The sequence below is a fragment of the Ambystoma mexicanum genome, chromosome 8 (assembly GCF_040938575.1).
Source record: "Ambystoma mexicanum isolate Mex_15411 chromosome 8, UKY_AmexF1_1, whole genome shotgun sequence".
NCBI lineage: Eukaryota > Metazoa > Chordata > Amphibia > Caudata > Ambystomatidae > Ambystoma > Ambystoma mexicanum.
The window spans coordinates 828,085,457-828,104,964 of NC_090929.1; the positions used below are offsets into that span (position 1 = coordinate 828,085,457).

Consider the following 19,508-nt stretch of genomic DNA (forward strand, 5'->3'; position numbering starts at 1 on the left):
CATTTGGACACCGTAGAACCAGAGTGAGATAAACAACTGGCTCCAGGATATCCTGGACAAGCTAATTCCCAAGAAGTCATCAAACCTTCAGACAAGAAAACACACCACATGGTACACCCCTGGATTGCACAAAGGAAATCAAACTGGAAATTGAAGATTACTTGGAGAGTAAAGTACAACAGCAATGACAAAATAACATAGTTACAACTGGAAACCTACACTGTAGAGGCACTAAGAGCAAATAAACCATAACAAATTAAGTTGATGCTTGGAAGAGGTCCAAAGACATGCAGCAACAGCCCTATACGCACACCAACACAAAGGGCCTACATCACAACCCATTTTGTCAACTAGGCTAAATCCTGCTAATGTGTACACGACAGGCCCAGAGGGAGAATGGTGCATTGTAACAAACTGACAAGTGAGCACACTGTACAAGCTGAGGCCCACATAGTCTTAAAACCCTCAGACAAGAAACACATTTCCAGATGGTACACCTGTGCATTGAACAAACTTAAGAAAGCAAACTGGAAGTTGGAGAAACATGGAGATAAAACTACAGGAGTCATGATAGAATGACATATCTGTTACAACTGGGACCCTACGCTGCTGAAGCACAAAGAGCACAGACAAACTAATATTTTAAGTGCATAGAACACATGTGCTGCCAGAAAAAGGTGATGTTCAACTCCCTCAAGGGAGGCAAACATCCAAAGACCTACAGCAAAGGTTGTACACCCACACAATCACACAGGGACTCCATTACCACTCGCTTTGACAATAACATCAAACTCATTCACCAATAGTTGAGTAGCAAGTAAAGCTGTACCATGATCATGTTGCAGGCAGCAACATCATGTTTGTGAATCCACCCAAGCCTAACACCTTCAGACACTTCACCCGATTAAAATGTACAAATAATGTATGAGTTCAAGCAACCAGCAGTACACAGCAATCCAGGCCTGCTAAAATCTTCAGCAAGTTCCTAAAAGCGTTTTTGAGAGACTATTTAATTCTTTCTTAAAATAACGATTGGGGCCTTTAAACTTCTAAATCGATTTTTCCAAATGTTGCCCAAAGTGCAGAATGATATGCCCAGGGAATATGGCCACCGTCCACCCAATATCTAGGTTGAGTGCCCTCTCAGGTTCCTCTAGACATAGAATTGGCTCTACATTCTACCTGGGGTGGCCTAAAGACCAGCACAGCAGTAGATGCTCTTCCACCCACATCTTACACAACAAAGCTGCCACATTTTACATAATACACAACATTCTCATTGAGAAGCTAAGAGAAGCTGCTTGGACACAAACAGCACTTTCATAAATGACACCCTTCTTTGTCAAAAGAACAGACACCATCTATTTACCACCAAGTCAAATGAACTGCTGCAGTGCCGCTTGTAGAGTGCAACCAAGGTCAGGCCTATTGCCCCTCCTGCTCAGAGTTCAGCCACAGCCACAAACTAAGTCACCAGCCGGGAAAGGCTCCTTCCACCTGAGATCAGCGGGGTGCATCATGCCTCACCTTCCCAGATAGAATGTTATGTTAGCTGTGTACATGTGGGCTTTTCCCAAAACCTTCTTAGATGTGAAGACAAGACAAGAGGGTAACAAGAGGGTTGAAGCCCTGTGCAGGCTTCCAGGCAGCTGTAGGATTCACTGCAAGGCACCCAGCAGCACCCACTGGCATTGCACAGCAGGGGTCTAGAAGTCAACCAAAGTAGAAACTTTATGTATGAACATAAAAGGAGAGGTGCTTCATTCACAGATGTGACCACACAACTATGGCACTCAATGCCTAAAAGAATCAGTGTCACCTCATGCTTTTGAAATCCCTCAAGACCTGGCTCTTCACTATGACTGTGGAAAACAGGGGATCCTGGTATCCAAGCAAGTGAGCAAAAAAGTCACCCTCGATCTCAAATCACTTAACTAAAACAATACTAAGACTCTCATCTCTTGAATATTCTGAATTTCCCTTACGATTCATCCAGGCACTCAGACCACATGTAGTTCCATGCAGGCATACCACCCTTATCATTGAAAGGGTGACATTTCATCTAAGTAAAGGGCAAAATACTTCTTCTACTTTTGGAAATGTTGTTTATATGTTCAAAGACATGCCTTGTCAATGGTATGGTATTGTGGTATCAATAAGGGTGATTTGAATCATACATGTTCCGTGTGAGAAGGGACATGCATATTCGCTTTTTTATCTTTTTCATTTTCCCTATTTACATCACAGAGCTTGTGTCATATGTGGAAGGTGTCTCATACAGATATTGTCTCTCCTGGACTAGTGTGAGACTTTATTGATTAGAAATTACATGGCTTTTATAGTTAATGAGCGAATGGGACGGTTTTCAAAGGCTGGCGTCACTGTAGTTTTGCTTTCCAGGAAAGTGAATTATTCCAGCCAGTAACACCATGCCATGTGTTAAGCACACCACTTTATAATAGGGAGGAGGACCCATGACACACCTATTGAGATGCTTGGGCAATGAACTGCACAACAGTCAAGCTGCCATCTACTTGGACCAGCAGTGATGTCAGAGTGATTTCACTTGGCAGATATTCGAAACTCTCTTCGCTTCAAGTTCCATCTTTCCTTCTACTTTTCCTTGATCTATTGGCCATCTTCGATAAAGTCGACCAGTCTGTTCTTCTTTCTTCTCTCAGCCAGCTTGGCTTTCATGAAACTGGCTTAAAAAGGTTCTGCTGTTACTTTTCTAGCTGTACCTATCCTGTCACCTGGACTGGGAATTCTTTTTCTGTTTTCCCCTCTCTCATGAAGTGCCCCAAGGCTCTGTCTTATGTCATCTACTTCTTTACCTATAGACTATTCCTCTGGCCTCTGTTATAACTTATTTTGGTGTTACCTACCACCTCTATGCTGATGATACGCATATCCTATTGTCTTTCTCTTCCTTTTCTGATTCCATCTATTCTAACCTGTTTAACTTCCTGCTTTCCAGCCAAGCCTGTTTGTCATCTCACAATGTGCATCTTAACCTGTCTAAAACTGAGGTATTCTTCTTTCCTGCCGATTCCCCTGGTCTATTTCTTTTCTTCCTAACACTTCAGATTTCTGCATCTGCTCATAATCTGGGCATCACTTTCGACACCTCTCTTTCCTTCACCTTACATATTGTTTCTATCTCTAGATCTTGTCGCTTCTATCTGTTCTATTGTTCTAGCCTCCTCTTTGGCTTTAGTGGCAATAAACTTGCACCTCTTGGTTCAGTACATCTTGCTTCTATATGTGTTCTTTGTGCTGTTTCTCCCGTAACTCTATCTCTGTATCCTTGCAACCTCTTTGTTGGCTCTCTATTTAGGACTGTCTTCTCTACAACTTTCTTTGTATTATCTTTAAATGTCGCTATGGCCTTCCCCATAGTTATCTTTCTTTTCTCATCTCATTTTATACTTCTTCTCGTTCCCTTCTTCTTGCTTTTGTTCCTTATCGCTTTTAGCACCACAACATTGAAATGCTCATCCTCTATCGATATGGCCACTCTCCTCCTTCCATGTCCTTAAAACTCGGCTCAAACACCATAGATATATGAACAGAATCTTACATTGCTACAGAACGGGTGTCTGGGGCAAGAGTTGCCTGCTCTTCTGACCTTAGCTGAAAGAGCTCCTCGGAAGGTCCAAGAAACTGAGCTTGAATTTGGAATGAGGTTGTCCCTGATAACAACTCCATGGAAAGGAAGCATGGCTTAACTAGTAATGAACATAAGGCAGCTTCCAGTGATCTGTCTCCAACCTCACTCTCCAGTGCTGGGGATGGCAGTGAGTGGGCACTTGCCCATTGCTTATTCTATTCACACTAGCACAGGCAACACTCAGCCCTCTTCACATCACTCTCCCTTTCCTGAATTACATTTCAAGAGTACCATCTAGTCACAGGAACGTGTTCCCACTGCAAGCACCACCACGATCATCACTGCAGCTTGTTGTTGTCGGTAGCCCTGCGAGTGTGGCTCTGTGTTGCATTGGAGGACCACATGATCTATCATACTGGCTTGCAATGCCTGTAGTGTCAGCTGACCTCCAATCTGGGGAGCTGAACGACATGGCCATGCTGGATACCAAGGAGGGGGATATGCTGAGGCGTCACCTTACCCTCATGACCAATGAATTATGTTACCAGTGCATTCTGTTCTCTCGTGAATAGCAGGGAATGGAGTAAGTAATCCATGGAAATGCTTGCAACTCTCAAAAGAATAATTGAAAAAAATGAAGTTGGATCTCTGTTCAATTATTGTTGTTCTAAATTAGTGAAATCAGGATTCAAGAAAATAGCATTTATAGCCCAAACTCTAATGGTATCTCTATCTCTAATTCATCAGCCCATGATAGTCACATCAGGTATGACACAACAACAGCAACATTTTCTGTGGTGACATTACTGATTGTGGGATGCATGATGATTGTGGACGGAGAGCTACAGTAAATGTCTTCTGTGTTCATCCAAGTTTAGTGCATGACGGTGCATCACATGGCACTGCAAACAGGTGTTACACAAATTGACAGCAAATGTCCTACTCTAGTTCATTGCCTTAATGTGCACGCAACTGAATCCTATTTCCGTTTTCTATTGGTCTCTCAACAAAATCCTATGTTAACTTTCTATCTCTGTCTCAATACCATCAATTTTCTTCCTTTCCTTCATCCAAAACCTACTCCATCAGCCTGTCTAGAAGCCAACTACCTCGTCCTATGCCTTACAAGACTGATCCTGAAATTAAACCATGCCTGCCTCATTTATACTATTTTAGCATGAAACATCCTAACCATTGGTCCATTGGTTACCTGAAATATTGATAATAATAGGAACAACCCAATTTGAGAAATAAGCATAATATGTTGGTGAATCGGTTTATGTCAGATCAGTTTATATGTTTCTCCCAGTCTTACTCTTGGCCTCTACTTTTAATCCATGATTCTAAAGCTCAAGTGCTTCTATACCATAGGGATATGATTTAAGGATCTGTCTGAGCTGCCCATTGCCGCTGGGCAGCTGCTGGTGCCAATTGGCTGACACACACAATCACCCCTATCGAAGCAGACACTGCTGATTATCCGGGGGCCTCCCCAGGTCTTTCTTCTTTCAGTTGCACAGCTCCAGGCTTGTTTATACACACACACACGCACATACACCAAGGATTACCCATTCCTTTGTATTGAAATAAGCATGCTGATAGGCACCATGTGTACGATCAGGGAGAGCACTAACAGTAAGTGAGGAGGTTTGGATGGACTTGTGTTTTGAATAGTTTCCTGCCTGTGATAATTCAGAAATACTATACCATTTATATAGTTAAACATTGCCTCATCAATTTCTACTTAGCTGCACGAAATCTACTAAGTGAATATGTATTTCTGCTACAGGTTTTTATTTACTAGATTTATGCCTTGTTTTTTAGTTGTGTAATAGGACCAGGTGTGCTGATCCCTGCATAGCTGCACTACCAATTAATATATCCTTTGATCTCTGCACCTCTACTAAGTATCTAAGCACTCCAAGTAGGAATGAACAGAGATTTAAAAGTGTTTGCTGCCACAGTGATAAAAATAATGTAAGCTCCTTCTTTGATGCTGTAAACAGATGCTCGCTGGAGGTCACTCAAGCTGCCTTAGTCTATGAACATACAGAGGAATCTAATCTGTAGTGGGGTGGGTGTAGGTGGGGGTTTGCACTGCACCGCAGCCTTGTGGTCTTGGACAATCAATACCTAGCTATGGTCTTGTCTTCTATGTGATTACTTTCCATTGCTTAACAATCATCTACATAGCAATCATCTGTCTTACTCAACTTACCTCCCATAACTTGAACTCTATGGATCCCCCGCTCCTCCAAGCAAAGCTGCTATTCTGATAGTGGGAAATGATTCAGGCACAGCACTGATCCTTGGGAAATTGATTTGTACTTGCGAAATTGTTAGACTAACACATGTCATTCAAATTCATAAAAAAAAAAAAAAAATGAGACACCATACGTGCACATTAACGTGATTGAATTCCTTTCTTAGGCCCCCCTCCACATTGTAGGGCACGACTCGGAAAGCTCGTGACTTTAAATTTGATCAGTCAAGTACAAAATACAACACTTGGGTTTAATGGAAGAGCTGCTCCAATAACCACTTATTTTCTTCTACAATTTCAGTTGCAATCAGAGAGTAATCAACTCAGAAGGTTCATACCTTTCCCTTGGCAATGATGAAAAATGTATTTCCTTCTTCGCCTTCTCTTATGATGTAATCCCCTTTGTCATAGAAATCCTGAAACAGAAACAAAACATGAACAAATGTAATCTTCGTATTGGCTTAGAAGACAATAGATAAGGTTGTCTGTAACATGTGCCTCAGGACATTAAAACAACAGTTCAACTTTGAACATAACAATGCTTAGCCTCATCAATTCCTAAAGAAAGTAAAAGATGGAGACAGAGCAGTTTGTATGTAACATAACATAACAGGTGTATTTGTAGAGTACACGTTCAACCCCAGAGGGGTATCTTGGTGCTATTGATAGATAACATATGTTTATCATGATCCAACTTAATGGTACCTTATGTAAACCTCAAGGAGGTTAGGAAACACTGGTGTTTTAACATACATGTTCTCGTAGATGTAACAATTCAGATTAAAAAAGCACCACTGAAAGTTTTATTGAGAGATAATGTCACCAACAAACACATCATATGTTATGCAGCATTTTGAGCATGATTACTGCATCTCACTATTTAAATGGCTGCATGTCATATTTCGGGGAAATCTGACAAATTGCATGTACCCCAGCATGCAACATTAACAGATGCTCAATTCCAGAAAATCCATAGGGCAGATTTCCAAAATGTTTTGCCGTATTTTATGAGAAGCTCTAGCAGATCTTATGACTTGGCCCCAAAAAAGGAAAAGCCCAATCCACAAAGGACACATGTATGTGCACATTTAGAGGTCTTTCACACCACTTTGTGCATCTGAACAAGTAAGGGGTGTTTCTGTGCATTTAAAAGCGCATCCCGAATACACAAATGGAAAGTACTTTAAAATCTGCAGAAAACTAAGACATTCCCCTGCGCCTGTTTGGAACTGGTGCAGGGGAATTTGCATTGCATGAGAGGGTCTTTGATGACCTTGTCATGCATGTTTTTTCAGCAGCGGTATGAAACACCATTGTCACATTTGCATTTCTATCCCTCATACAGGGATGGACATTTTTTTTCCTACTTTTCCTCACAATTCAGCGACAAGTCCAACCAGGTGGTTGCTGGGAGCCAGTCATACATTAGTGTCAGGAGTGTGCTACCGGCACTAAAGTGTCTAATCAGTGCATATTTACACTACTGGTCAGTCACCCCTAAAATGAGCAGATCGCCTTTACATTTTGGAGATGTTTTGACTGTGTTATTCATGGTCGTATAATTTAAGTGTATATTTTTGCTGTTTTTGTAGATTGAAGTTATTGCAATCTTTTTGTGGCACGGCCCATATATACATTCCTGGATTCACTTACCGGCCTCTGGGACCAACCTTTCGGGTTGAGATAACGGTAATTTACATTTCTCCCCCGTTTATGCCTCATGACTTATCTGAATTTACAGTATGATAGAAACTCCCCCACTTTACCCGCACAGATCACCATTTTTTAACTTGTTATTGATTGTTTGTTCTGTTTCTCTTTTTCTTCTTGTTTGCTTTTGTTCTAGCTGTGACTACTGCTTTTAATATGCAAGTCCATATTGTTAGTTTTTAAATTTTTGCAACAAAGGCACAGATGAAATGTCAAGGGACCATGACGCTTAAGGGAATGCTTTGTCCTGAAGAAGATGGGCATCAACTACAATAAAGTTAGATGCGCCCTCCCATCCAAACTACTATTTTCTAAATAGTGCCAGGCTTATTGCATGTATTTTACTGCCTCGACACTTTAGTAGTTGATTTTTTTTTATATTGTCCTTTCACTAAAATTTCCACGGGTGTCTGCCGGTTCCCCCTTGAGTGATCCCCTTCACTCATTCGGGGCCCCCGACATTGCACCTGTGGACTAGTGACACGGACCAATTAGATGGCCCTTTTTCTTGTTTTTTCTTTAATTTAGCACTTTATGATTATGCACTTTATTTCTTGACATATCAAGTTTATATTAAATATGAGCTCATGATGATTTAATATGCAATTAATATTGATGAAAATTAAATAAGCAATGCTTTTTATAATGAATTTGGATTCTTTGTAAGGTTGATCTGTGGTGTGGACCTGGGGGTCATTTCTTTTCATTTTTTGTCGGCTATGTCTCTTTGATTGAGTATTGCTACATTCCGCTGACATGATCCCTGTTTGAATATTGTCATTCATTGTGTCACACACACAGAAACCAGACACCCACAACAGAGACTGTGAGTTCACCTCAGACTCCATTCACATAGGTCCCACCCCTAGGGTGTACCCACAACAGACAACACCTGGGAAGGCTCCAGTCAGTCTGACAGGAGGCAGCCCCAGAGCCATATATGGTATTTCCACCCAGCAGCCAGTCGGGGAGAAAGAGAACAACAGAGACAGATATGATATTTCCACCCAACAGCCCTTAAGGAGGAAGGGTCAGAGCAATGGCTTCCCAGGACTTTGGGAAACAAGGTAGAAGGCAATATAAACCAAGAGTCCACAGGGGCCATCTGCCTCCTAAAAGGAATCCATTGATTTCTAGGGCAGGGCCTGTGTGTCCCAAAAGTGGGTGCACCCAGAGCCACTGCCAAGTCACCATGTAGCTGCCACCAGCCCATACCCTGCTCTGTGGGCAACAAACAGGTGTCCAAAAACACACATAAGGGGTACAAGGCTATACACCCACCCATGGGCCCCATAAGGGTATTCCATGGGTGATGTTCTCCAAAAGATAAGAATCAAGAGCTGCACTGCCAGAAGTCCAGGGGGATCTCAGTGGCAGAAAACACAGAGAATACACACAGAGAAGTGGTAGGACACGGACAGGAGGCCGTGTCCCTCCATAAGGCACTTCCAGCATCACATGTAACGAGTTTAGTCAACCTCTTCAGCAGTCACTGGGAATATTTCAAAGAGGGAGAAGGATGGTATGGACTGGTGTTATTTTCTGTTTGATATCAGGAACATTTAACTTCCTTTTATAACTAGGTCTTTTAGTGGATTTAATATATTTATAGGGAGAGACAGAAAGAAGGAATATTTAAAAAGAAGGGATGCTTTAGGTTTGTGTTGCAACATGTTAGATACATCCTGAAAATTCTTTTTTCGCCACAATTTTGTTATACTAAGGGATCTTTGGCTAACACCGGCAGGTTTTGTACTGTGCCAGGCACACACCGTGTTCTTGCAACATCGCCTGCACAATAAAAACCGAAACACAATAATAGCCACCACACATTTTCACAATTATGCTGTTAGGGACATTTATATTCATTCATCAGAAACAACATGTAAACAATCAAAATATCTATTTTGGTATAGTGATGAGCATAGAAACATTTGTGATAAACATGTGCATAGAACACATGAGAGAAACAGAAAAACACCTTGCATTGGTTCAGCACAGAACTTAGACACCATATCTGGTACTTTGGCTATTAAAGAAAATGCATTTTAGATATAGATGTATGTTGATACATCTCCCTTATCTTGGCTAATGTTGGGTTTGTGGCAAGATTAAGAGTTTGTGATATTATGGATTATGAAGATAGTAGCCCCTTCTGCGTGAAAGAAACAGTACTCCCAGTTACAAAATTTAGAATAAAGCTACTTAATCAGTCACTTGGTACCTCAGCGACAGAGGAAGATGTGCCTTTTGTGTCAGTTTGACAGTGGGCAAAATGACAATACCCTGCAGAAAGGGGTCCTAACTGATTAATTGAATGATAATAATGGACTATTGTCCTGTTTATACTTACACTAGGCTGGGGTCTTTGCTTTTTTGGCTCACGTTTCAGGCCCTTTGGCTGCCCTTTATAATCAGCTCATCTCTGGCAGCATAGACCTTGTCTGGACACGGCCTTGAAGACTCCCTTCGGCAGCTACACCGACAAGACCAGGACCCAGAGAGAACTAGCTGAACAACTTTCTGCCTTTTAAACCTTTCCCAGAACACTGCCTCTCAATCAGATGGCTGCTATGGATTATTAGAGTTTTCCCTCCTATCCTGTGATGTCACCCCTCATAATGTCCCGCCCCTTTCATGAAATCACTTCCACCTTCATCACGTGTCAGAACCTTCAAGCACTTTCCAATACCTTCTTACTTCCTCACCCACTTTCTAGTTCAATTTGCCCCTGGTTACTGGCAAGCTTTAAGCTGCATTCCTGCTCATCGTCTCTTCCTGCAGCTCAGATCAGTGAAACATTCTCCCATCCTTTCAACCTGCGTTTGCTTTGATTAAACAATGAGCATTTACTTTAAAATCCCTTGATGGCACATTCTGAATCTTGCATCACTGCTGGTTCATTTTCAATGTTTGCTTTATTTCTGAAAACTGGCACTTCACAGCCAGTGGAGTTTGTGCACCTGCTACATTGTCAGTTTTATCAGACTCTGTGGCCTAACAAATCTAGCCCACACAACGCACCCCTATACTGATTGTTAGCATCCAAAGTCAACCTCCTTTATTGCCTCAAATGTTAGATGTTAGTACCCAATGTCACACTAAACACAGCATATGCTCCACAAATTCTTTAGCTCTTAGCCCATCCAACAATGTTTTCAGAGCTGGAACATTTTTCTTTCAATTTTATTTAGGTTTCCTATGGACTTTGTTACAAATCACCATTACATTAGGTGAATTTAATATTATAAGATGATAACTTTTTTAGGGTGATTTTAGGTAAAATTCAACAAAATGTATTTTGTATTTTTGCACACACTACTTGAAAGCAATTTGCTTTTCACAGAAAGACAGGCTTGTCTTTAGGATTTATTTTGAGAGATTTCACATTCTCTGCCAGGCAACTCAACAAATTACTTTGGATATATGTGCTGAAGCTCCTTGAATGAATGCAAACTCACACACAAGCAATTGAGTTTATGTATCACATTTTGGGGAAACAAAAGAAATTAAATGGTGTTGTAAAAATTGTTGAAGTTGGTGATCACAGGCAGTCGACATTAGTGGCAGGTTGATTGGCGGTGTGACACAACACGCCACCTTTTGCAACTCACTGAGCCTGAGGAGGAATTTGCACTAGTCCAGATTGTTTGACTGGGTGCATTCACACACAAAAATAGCAATTGAATTGATTTGGGGGAGAGAAAAGTTTCATTTTTCCTGGGGAAATTGCTGTAGTCGGGGGAAATTAGTGGGCAGTAGATTGGCTGTGTGATTCAACACCACCACTTGCTTGAGCACACTGAACAAAAGGTCAGAGGAGGGATTTATGGTGGGGCACATTTTTTTACCAGACAAACTCACACACCAAACAACCAGTTGAATTGTTTGCGGGGAAGAGAACATTTTGGGGTTGCAGAAACATGTGTTGAAGGTTGTGGGCAGTTAGTGGCAGGCTGATTGGCTGTGTGATGCAACACACCACCTGCTTGAGAACACTGAGCAGTAGGTCAGAGGACGAATTTTCACTGGGCATCAGTTACATTGATTTGTAGGAAGGGAAAAATGTATGGTGCCGCAAAACTGAGGTTGTGGGCAATTTGTGTCAGGTTAATTGGGTGTATGACCCAATGAGCCACTGACTTGACGTATTTGTGCTGGGCCAGCATGTGTGAGCAGGCAAGCTCTCACACGAAACATAGCATTTCGGTGCTGGACTGCCCATGTGCGTGGGACAAAGACTGATATGCAAAAATATATTTTCCATCTGTGAAAGGCACAGTGAGCTAAAGTGTGGCTGTAGACTCTAGTGTGGGTACCTTCCAAAAGAACAGGCCATTGTTGCTGTGTTTGTTCTCATAGAGGAGCGCCCATGCCAATTTTTTGATATTTTGAAGGGCCTTAGGTCTAGTCACCCTAAGTTTCCCAGAGTCATCCAGACGTGGACACCTTAGTCACTGTGCTCAGAGAGGCACAGCTCCACCTCACTGATGATGCCCAACAAGGCTGAAACACATGTATGGGGTTGCTGTTGGTCATCTTGTTCAGAAGGGAATTGCCATAGCATTTTGGTGCTGGACTGCCCATGTGGGTGGGACAAAGACTGATTTGCAAATTAATATTTTCCATCTGTGAAAGGCACAGTGAGCTAAAGTGTGGCTCCAGACTCTAGAGTGGGTACCTTCCAAAAGAACGGGCCATTGTTGCTGTGTTTGTTCTCATAGAGGAGCGCCCATGACAAAAACAAACCGATTCATTGTTTTGTGGAAAGAGAACATTTTGGATGTTACAGAAAACATTGTTGGTGTTGGAGGCACTGGGCATTTAGCAGAAGGTTAATTGGCTGTGTGATGCAAAACAGCTGTTTGAGCACACTGAGCAGTATGCTGGGGAGGCGTTTGTGCTGGCACAGTTTCTTTGAATGGGTGCACTCACACAGAAACAAGTAATTGACGTGTTTTGGGGAAAGAGAAGAGGCAGTGGGCAGTTAGTGGCAGGTTCATTGGCTTTGAGATGCAACACACCAACTGCTTGAGGAGACTAAGCAGTAGGCCAGAGAAGGTATTACGCTGGGGCAGCTTGTCTAAACAGGGACACACACACACAGAACATGAAGGTGAATTGTTTTCATTGAAGAGAACATTTTGGTGTTGGTGGTAATATAGTTGGATGCGGTGGGCTTTTAGGGGCTAATGTAACACACCACCTATTTGAGAATACTGAGATGTAGGTTGGAGGAGGAATTTGCACTGTGTCAGCTTGATTGAACAGCCACACCGGGGGTGCTAGAAAAACCGTTGGTGGTGGTCAATTAGTGACAGCTTGACTGGGTGTGTGATGCAACATAGCATCTGCTAGCGCACATTGAGCAATATTTCAGAGGAGTTTTTTTATATTGGGCTAGCATGTTTGAAATGGTGCACTCACATACAAAATGTGCAGGGGGATACATAGTTGGTGTAGTCATAGCTTTAATTTGTTTTTTCAGAAATCAGTATTTCTCGACAAATAGAAGAAGGGGGTGGCATAAAGGTAGATGGGGATCAGCCCTATTGTTTTGTAACACCTCTTGTTTCTCCCTCATCTTCTTTGTCTCTAAAGAAATACTTCAACTTGAGCATTCTGAAAAAACGTTGCAGTTCCTTTTCAGTCTGAAAATCATCTGCTGGTGCAGTAGGTACATTGCCTAAGCCTATAATTAGGACCTTAATCTCTTCTGGAGATAATGTATGGTGTGTTGAGTTGAATATTGGAGCTACCATTTGAATGGAGGATAGGATAGCTCAGGAGCAACGTGCTCGCCTTGGAAGCTTGATGACACGGAGCAAAACAGATTCGATCCCCGGGTCCGTGCTTAGAAACCTCTGTGTATTAAGCACATTATTAGTAACCTATCATATCAATGCAAGACTGCCTACATGTATTGCTTACCTAAGAGGCATGCTGCAATGGGTGATAACTAATATGAACAATAAGTGGTCTGCAGAGAGTGAAGAGTATTCCAGAGGTATAGATTTAAAGCTATGATGAGTAGCAACAGCTGCCCCCCTGCCAGTTACAATATGAGAACGTTTCTAGTGTTAAATGCGCTATTGTCTCTGACCACAGGATAAGCCTCTCTGAATTTCATGTAGAACAATAAGCATTCATTAAAATGATTGGGCACCAAATTCCGTTTGACAATGGCACAGTATTGTTGGTTTTGTAAGCACAGCAACAGGTTCTTCAAAGTCACCAGCAGATCATCGATGAGTCAGCCGATGACCTGCAGTGCCCTAATGGACAGTGTAGCCTGGGCATTGGAGTGTGGGCTGCAACTACTGTATTTTCCATTGATACTATGAGTTTGGGCACTGGAGATCAAACATTTTATCGTGGTGGTTTTAAACGGCGGTGTACAGTACAAATTAGGGAACCCCGGGACAGTTCTTTATGGAACACACACTCTCCCCGGACTCAAAATTCACTGTCAAAACTGGTCCTGGTGCCGTCTTCCTCACACGAACAGCAACGCTAATTCAGGGTCCCACACCAGCGTGGCACAAAAGAAGATCCGAAGTACATGGACCATTGTTCCAGACTTGAATACTGTCATCGGTGGTCCTGGTGCCGTCTTCCTCACACGAACAGCGACGCTAATTCAGGGTCCCGCACCAGCGTGTCACAAAAGAAGATCTGAAGTACATGGAGCATTGTTCCAGACTTGGATACTTTCATCTGTGGTCCTGGTGCCGTCTTCCTCACATGAACAGCGACGCTAATTCAGGGTCCCGCACCAGCGTGTCACAAAAGAAGATCTGAAGTACATGGAGCATTGTTCCAGACTTGGATACTTTCATCTGTGGTCCTGGTGCCGTCTTCCTCACATGAACAGCGATGCTAATTCAGGGTCCCGCACCAGCGTGTCACAAAAGAAGATCTGAAGTACATGGAGCATTGTTCCAGACTTGGATACTTTCATCGGTGGCCTGTACTTGGCTTGACGTGCACGGGTGAAAGAAATTGTCACATAGCTCTCTAATCTAGTATTGCAAAGAGGGAACATACAGGACTAACATCAAGATTGGGTTTATAGAACATGTATGGAAGAATTCCTATTGGGAATGCAATTTAAGTAGGACCTTGAACTTTAAAACTAATGTGAATAATAGAGGCACATGCTGGACTATAGCTGGGATGAGGGGGAGGGACCGAGGGATGTGGGGTGTTTAATAAGTTGTCTATAAAAATGCCAATAAAAATTTAGAATGGCATGAGAACCGAAATATGACCTTTGCTCCTGAAGAAGGTTCAGCATGAATTGCATGAGAGCGGAAACATGACATGTAAAGCGTTTTTTTTATCACAATTTAGATGAGCAAAGGAAGTAGATGACCAATTGCTGATGAACAAACTTTGTTTTGTTCAAACTATTTGTGCATTAAGACATTTGTGAATTATCAGTGTTTGAATGTGATGTCCCATGGGGTGTCCTGCCTCGTGGTGAATTTGATAATATTCCAAAGGTTTAGTGACTCAAGGCATGAGGTGGTGCAAACTAATGAGTGTCTTTGCACACGTGGGTAATGTGGGAATGCCATCATACATGGTAATCCTAGAGAGTCTGTGGGGTTCCTTTATTTATTCAAAGGAATCACATATTTCTATTTGTGATTCTGGTTGTACTAAGACAACCTTACACGGCATCAAATATATTTTCATTATGAAAACAAAACATTTCAATTCATCTCGTAAACATATAAATTATCAAAAGTTATATAACAAATTATTTAAAAACACATTTAGCAGCATCACAATTAGACTAATATTATCTCAAGTTTATCAGATTTGCTTCTTGTACCATTTTAAGAACTGTAATTGTAGCTAGGAGTTCCTCCCGCTAGAGATTCTGTTAAAAAATTGTTTGACAGCTAAAACTGCAGAGTTATATATAAAATGGCCCAAATATTGGGTTCTCCTGTCAATGCTGTACAATATAATATGATGTGCTTCCAATTTTGGATTGCTGCTATATCATTACATAAAGTGCATTTTGCATCAGTTTCTTTTTCCTGCCCTCTGACTTGGCAAATCTCTCTAGTTGGGAGAAGATTAAGGCAATAGTGTAAGAATTGGACTACCCAGAACGAGTTTGGGAATTTCATCAGATAGTTTGGTAATCTCCCCAGGCTCTTATCCAAAGGTGAGAAACTATAATACAGAGTATATTGCCTCATTGTTGTCATTGTGGCTATCCAATCTGACGGTAGCATGGCCTTCTTGAGTTCATGAGGATATTTTATGAGGTCTTCAGTTGTTAAATTCATGGCGGTTAGGATCGCTTCGACTCTTAGCCTTAGCTTAGCAGCAGCTTTGTATCACCCTGATTTCAAGATATATTCCAAGTCAGTTTACAGAGAGTCATGCAAGGGGACCAGACACTTTCTGTATAGTGCTGCAATTCTTAGCTCCACCAAGCAGCTCAGTGAGGTTAACCCTAGCTCAAACCTTACTGGTAACATGGGTACACAATCTGTTACGCCCATTGCTTGTTACCATACTCAGGACTCAATCGGAACAAAAGAAAGTGAACGTAATTTGTCATTAAACTCGATTCTGTATAAAAGACCAGGTAACCCCGTCATTTTTGTAAAAGTATAATAAGGTTTGAAATTTTTTTTTACAGTATTTATAGTTGATTTTTTTCATCTGGGATCCTGCTTGGTTAGCTTTCATTAAAAGATTCTTCATCAACCTCTGACAGTTATCTTCTAAACTGAGATTAAATCCCTGATAGGTTATGGATATGGAGTGTGCTAACTCTTGGTCGCCCATATGCCGTTTAAATCCCATTTTCTTGTTCTTCTTATGGGTAAATCTCATGATCTTAGTTTTTTGTTTATTAATTTGAGTCCTATACATTAATACAACATCATCCATATATGCTAAATACAGTATTGTCAGGTTTAAGATATTTGGTGGAGCAAATAGGAAACTTGCGAAGAAGGACCCAAGTCAGATAAATACAAATTAAATAGCAGCCAGCACACATGCCTGACGAATGCCCCTTCGTCTGGGTAGTCTGATCATGAAGCTGTATCAATATTGTTAGTAAGTGATCAGTATTTTCCACTCCTTTAGCTTCTGCCACAACAAATTGAGATTGACACAATCAAATGCTTGTGTAAAATCAAGTGCAGTAAAATAAAGGGGCAGGTTTCTCTCAGCCAACCTACTACTAAGCCATTCAGATCAGTTCCAATCCCACTGCGGAAGCCTGTCTGATAGCAAGGGTTTAGTCACCCTACGTTTCCTAGGGTCATTTAGGCATGGACCCATTGCTCACTGTGCTCAGAGAGGCACCTCACTGATGAGGCTCAACAAGGCTGAAACATGTGTCTGGGGTTGCTTTTGGTACTCTTGTTCAAAAGAGAATTGCCATAGCATTTCGGTGCTGGACTGCCCATGTGGGTGGGATAAAGACTGATATGCAAATGGGGATTTCCTTTCTGTGAAAGGTACAGTGAGCTTAAGTGTGGCTGCGGACTCTCAAGTTTGTACTTTCCCAATAAACAGGTCATTTGGCTGTGTTTGTTCTCACAGAGGGGATCCCATGAGTATTTTTTTTTTTTGTAATTACTTCAAGCATCTGCCAGCTCTCTTTCTTAGCAATATATGCTTTATAATGTCTTAGCCCGTTTTTAAAGCTTTGCTTAAGGCGTTTCTTACTGGCTAAATAGAGATGCACATTCTCGCCACTCCTTTTTAAATCACAGATTTCTTTTCTCAACTATTTCTATTTTGATTGCATAACAATGTCAAAGGGCTGCATACCTCTCCAAACTCGATACTTGTTGCTACTTGTCCCCCTCTTGCACTTATCCAAGAAGGCATAAAAAGTGCAGAGGGACAAGTAAGCTGCTCTTTCACATTCTCGTAGATCTTCAAGGAACTGATGCACACGATCATTAAAACCGTTCAAGTTGCCTACATATTTAGATATTCCATTCCTGGCAGCATTTACTGTGAACCCACTCATACTGTGGTTATCAGCTCTCTGAGTATACTCCATAAATATAACTGCAAGTTTCTTATGCTCACCCTCATCATTCTCTAACACCTTCATTTTTTGCATAGATTAAAGAGATTAAATAGGGTGGGTGACATAGCTATGTAAAGTATGCAGAGGACCGCTCAGGCCTCCAAGTTAGCCAGGGTGGGATATTGCCTACTCTCACTCTGTTTAAGATTCTAACTAGATAACTACTCCCTGATACATTCCCTTCCACAGGGGATTTACCCTTAATGCAAACATAATCTTCCTTACTGCCCAACTCAGTCATACAATCAACATTAAAATCACCTGCTATTATAAGGTTGCATCATTTGTGTACACAAAGGAAGGTCTAACATATTGACCCACATTTTTCATGAAAGGAGTCCTCCTCTGCTTGTAGCGGGTTACAATACACATTTACCAGTTTTCTGCTGGCATAATTCTTTAACTTCGACCCTCACTGCTAAAAACCCATAACGTTGATCACTAAGAATTTCAAAATCCAACAACTCAGTATTTCTTATCACTAATGCTAGTCTGCCAGAGGGTCTTTTCATGGGACCTTTCATAGCCATTTGCTGGAACACACAGCCAATCATCTTGTAGGAATAGAATATTATAACTTTTAAACATGGCCCTTCTAGCCTCCAAGGCATAAAACTGTTAAAGCCACTAGTGTTCCAGCTCAGATGCTGTATCTTCTCCACTTGGACAGGTAATGTTAGACTCTTGTTTCAGTTCCCCTCAAAGTCGTGCTCCTACTTCACATTGGAAATCTAGGATGGTACACTTGCTCCCATGCTTCTGACCACTGCTAACAACTGTGGGTTTGGTGTTACACACAGTTTAAATACTAAATCAAACAGCGCTTCAGCATGAGTGCATAACAGTGAAGTGATTGCTGGGGAGGAGGGCTTAATCAAAGCCCAGTTTGTGTTACTGTGCCATTTCAATAATTCCACTCGAACAAAATCAGTATTCCCAATTGCTCAGAGCCAAGGAATTTTCTTCCACATGTCCAGCATACAAGAACGTTAAGGAATGGACTATCAATCCCTGGTAATAATTCTTCTATTTTAACTAGATTATTCAAAACAGCAACAGATTGGGATCAAAATAGGTGCAGGGATGGATATTATTGGACAATGCTTTTATTCCGTCGTCGATAAGGCAAGGAAATGACTGTTGTATTGCTATATTAGCCATTTGTTGTTTCGGACAATTACCATTCTCCGCACTGCAATGCACCAATCTGGCTCGACAGGGGGCCTCATTTGCAAAAACCTTGTTTGAGTCTTAGATTTTGTCCCAAGCCATTTGTTTAGGGGTCCTCTCGGTTCCACTTGTTTGGTGATTCCATGTCCTCCATCTTCAGTTACAACATAGCATAGTGACCTAGAGAAGCCGAGTCCTTCTGTATTCTTGTCCGCATTATCTTTTTTTCCGGGGGACACTGTTGGAAATGCTGCTCACTAGCTAAGCTTAGTAGACTTGTTTTTGCCGATTTTGATTTTCTTCATGGGCTACTCATCATTGATATTTTATTGCCGAGGACTTTGATGGCTGTCGTCACTGCAATTGACAGTGAGTCACTTTAAGGGGGTAATATACAACTCAAGGCAGCATCTTGTTGGGAGAGATTATCGACTTCAGCCAGCACACCTTTGCTAGCTGTTATGTCTCCTGAGTATCTGCCGTTCTCCTCATCATCAATGGATATAGCCAATGTAATCTGGTTGTCCATTGTTGGTTCAAACCCGACACTTAGTTTAGCACTATTTTCTAGAATCACATCAAAATCATTTTCTGGAATGACATCCACCACTTTAGCAAATGTACCTTTCACTTCTTGATGTTCAGCAGCAAGATTAGAGCACAATGCAAATAGT

At 41.6% G+C, this 19,508-nt stretch overlaps 1 protein-coding gene across 4 annotated transcripts in view; it reads right to left on the reverse strand.

Annotated features, from left to right (window-relative positions):
• The window catches only part of LOC138472491 (cGMP-dependent protein kinase 2-like), a 2,724,950-nt gene that overhangs the window by 1,282,548 nt on the left and 1,422,894 nt on the right, over positions 1-19,508 (reverse strand). For all 4 annotated transcript variants that reach the window (XM_069610703.1, XM_069610701.1, XM_069610702.1 and 1 more), the window contains exon 7: positions 6,212-6,289. In XM_069610703.1, coding sequence (XP_069466804.1) covers positions 6,212-6,289 — 78 coding nt within the window. The remainder of the gene's footprint in view (positions 1-6,211; positions 6,290-19,508) is intronic.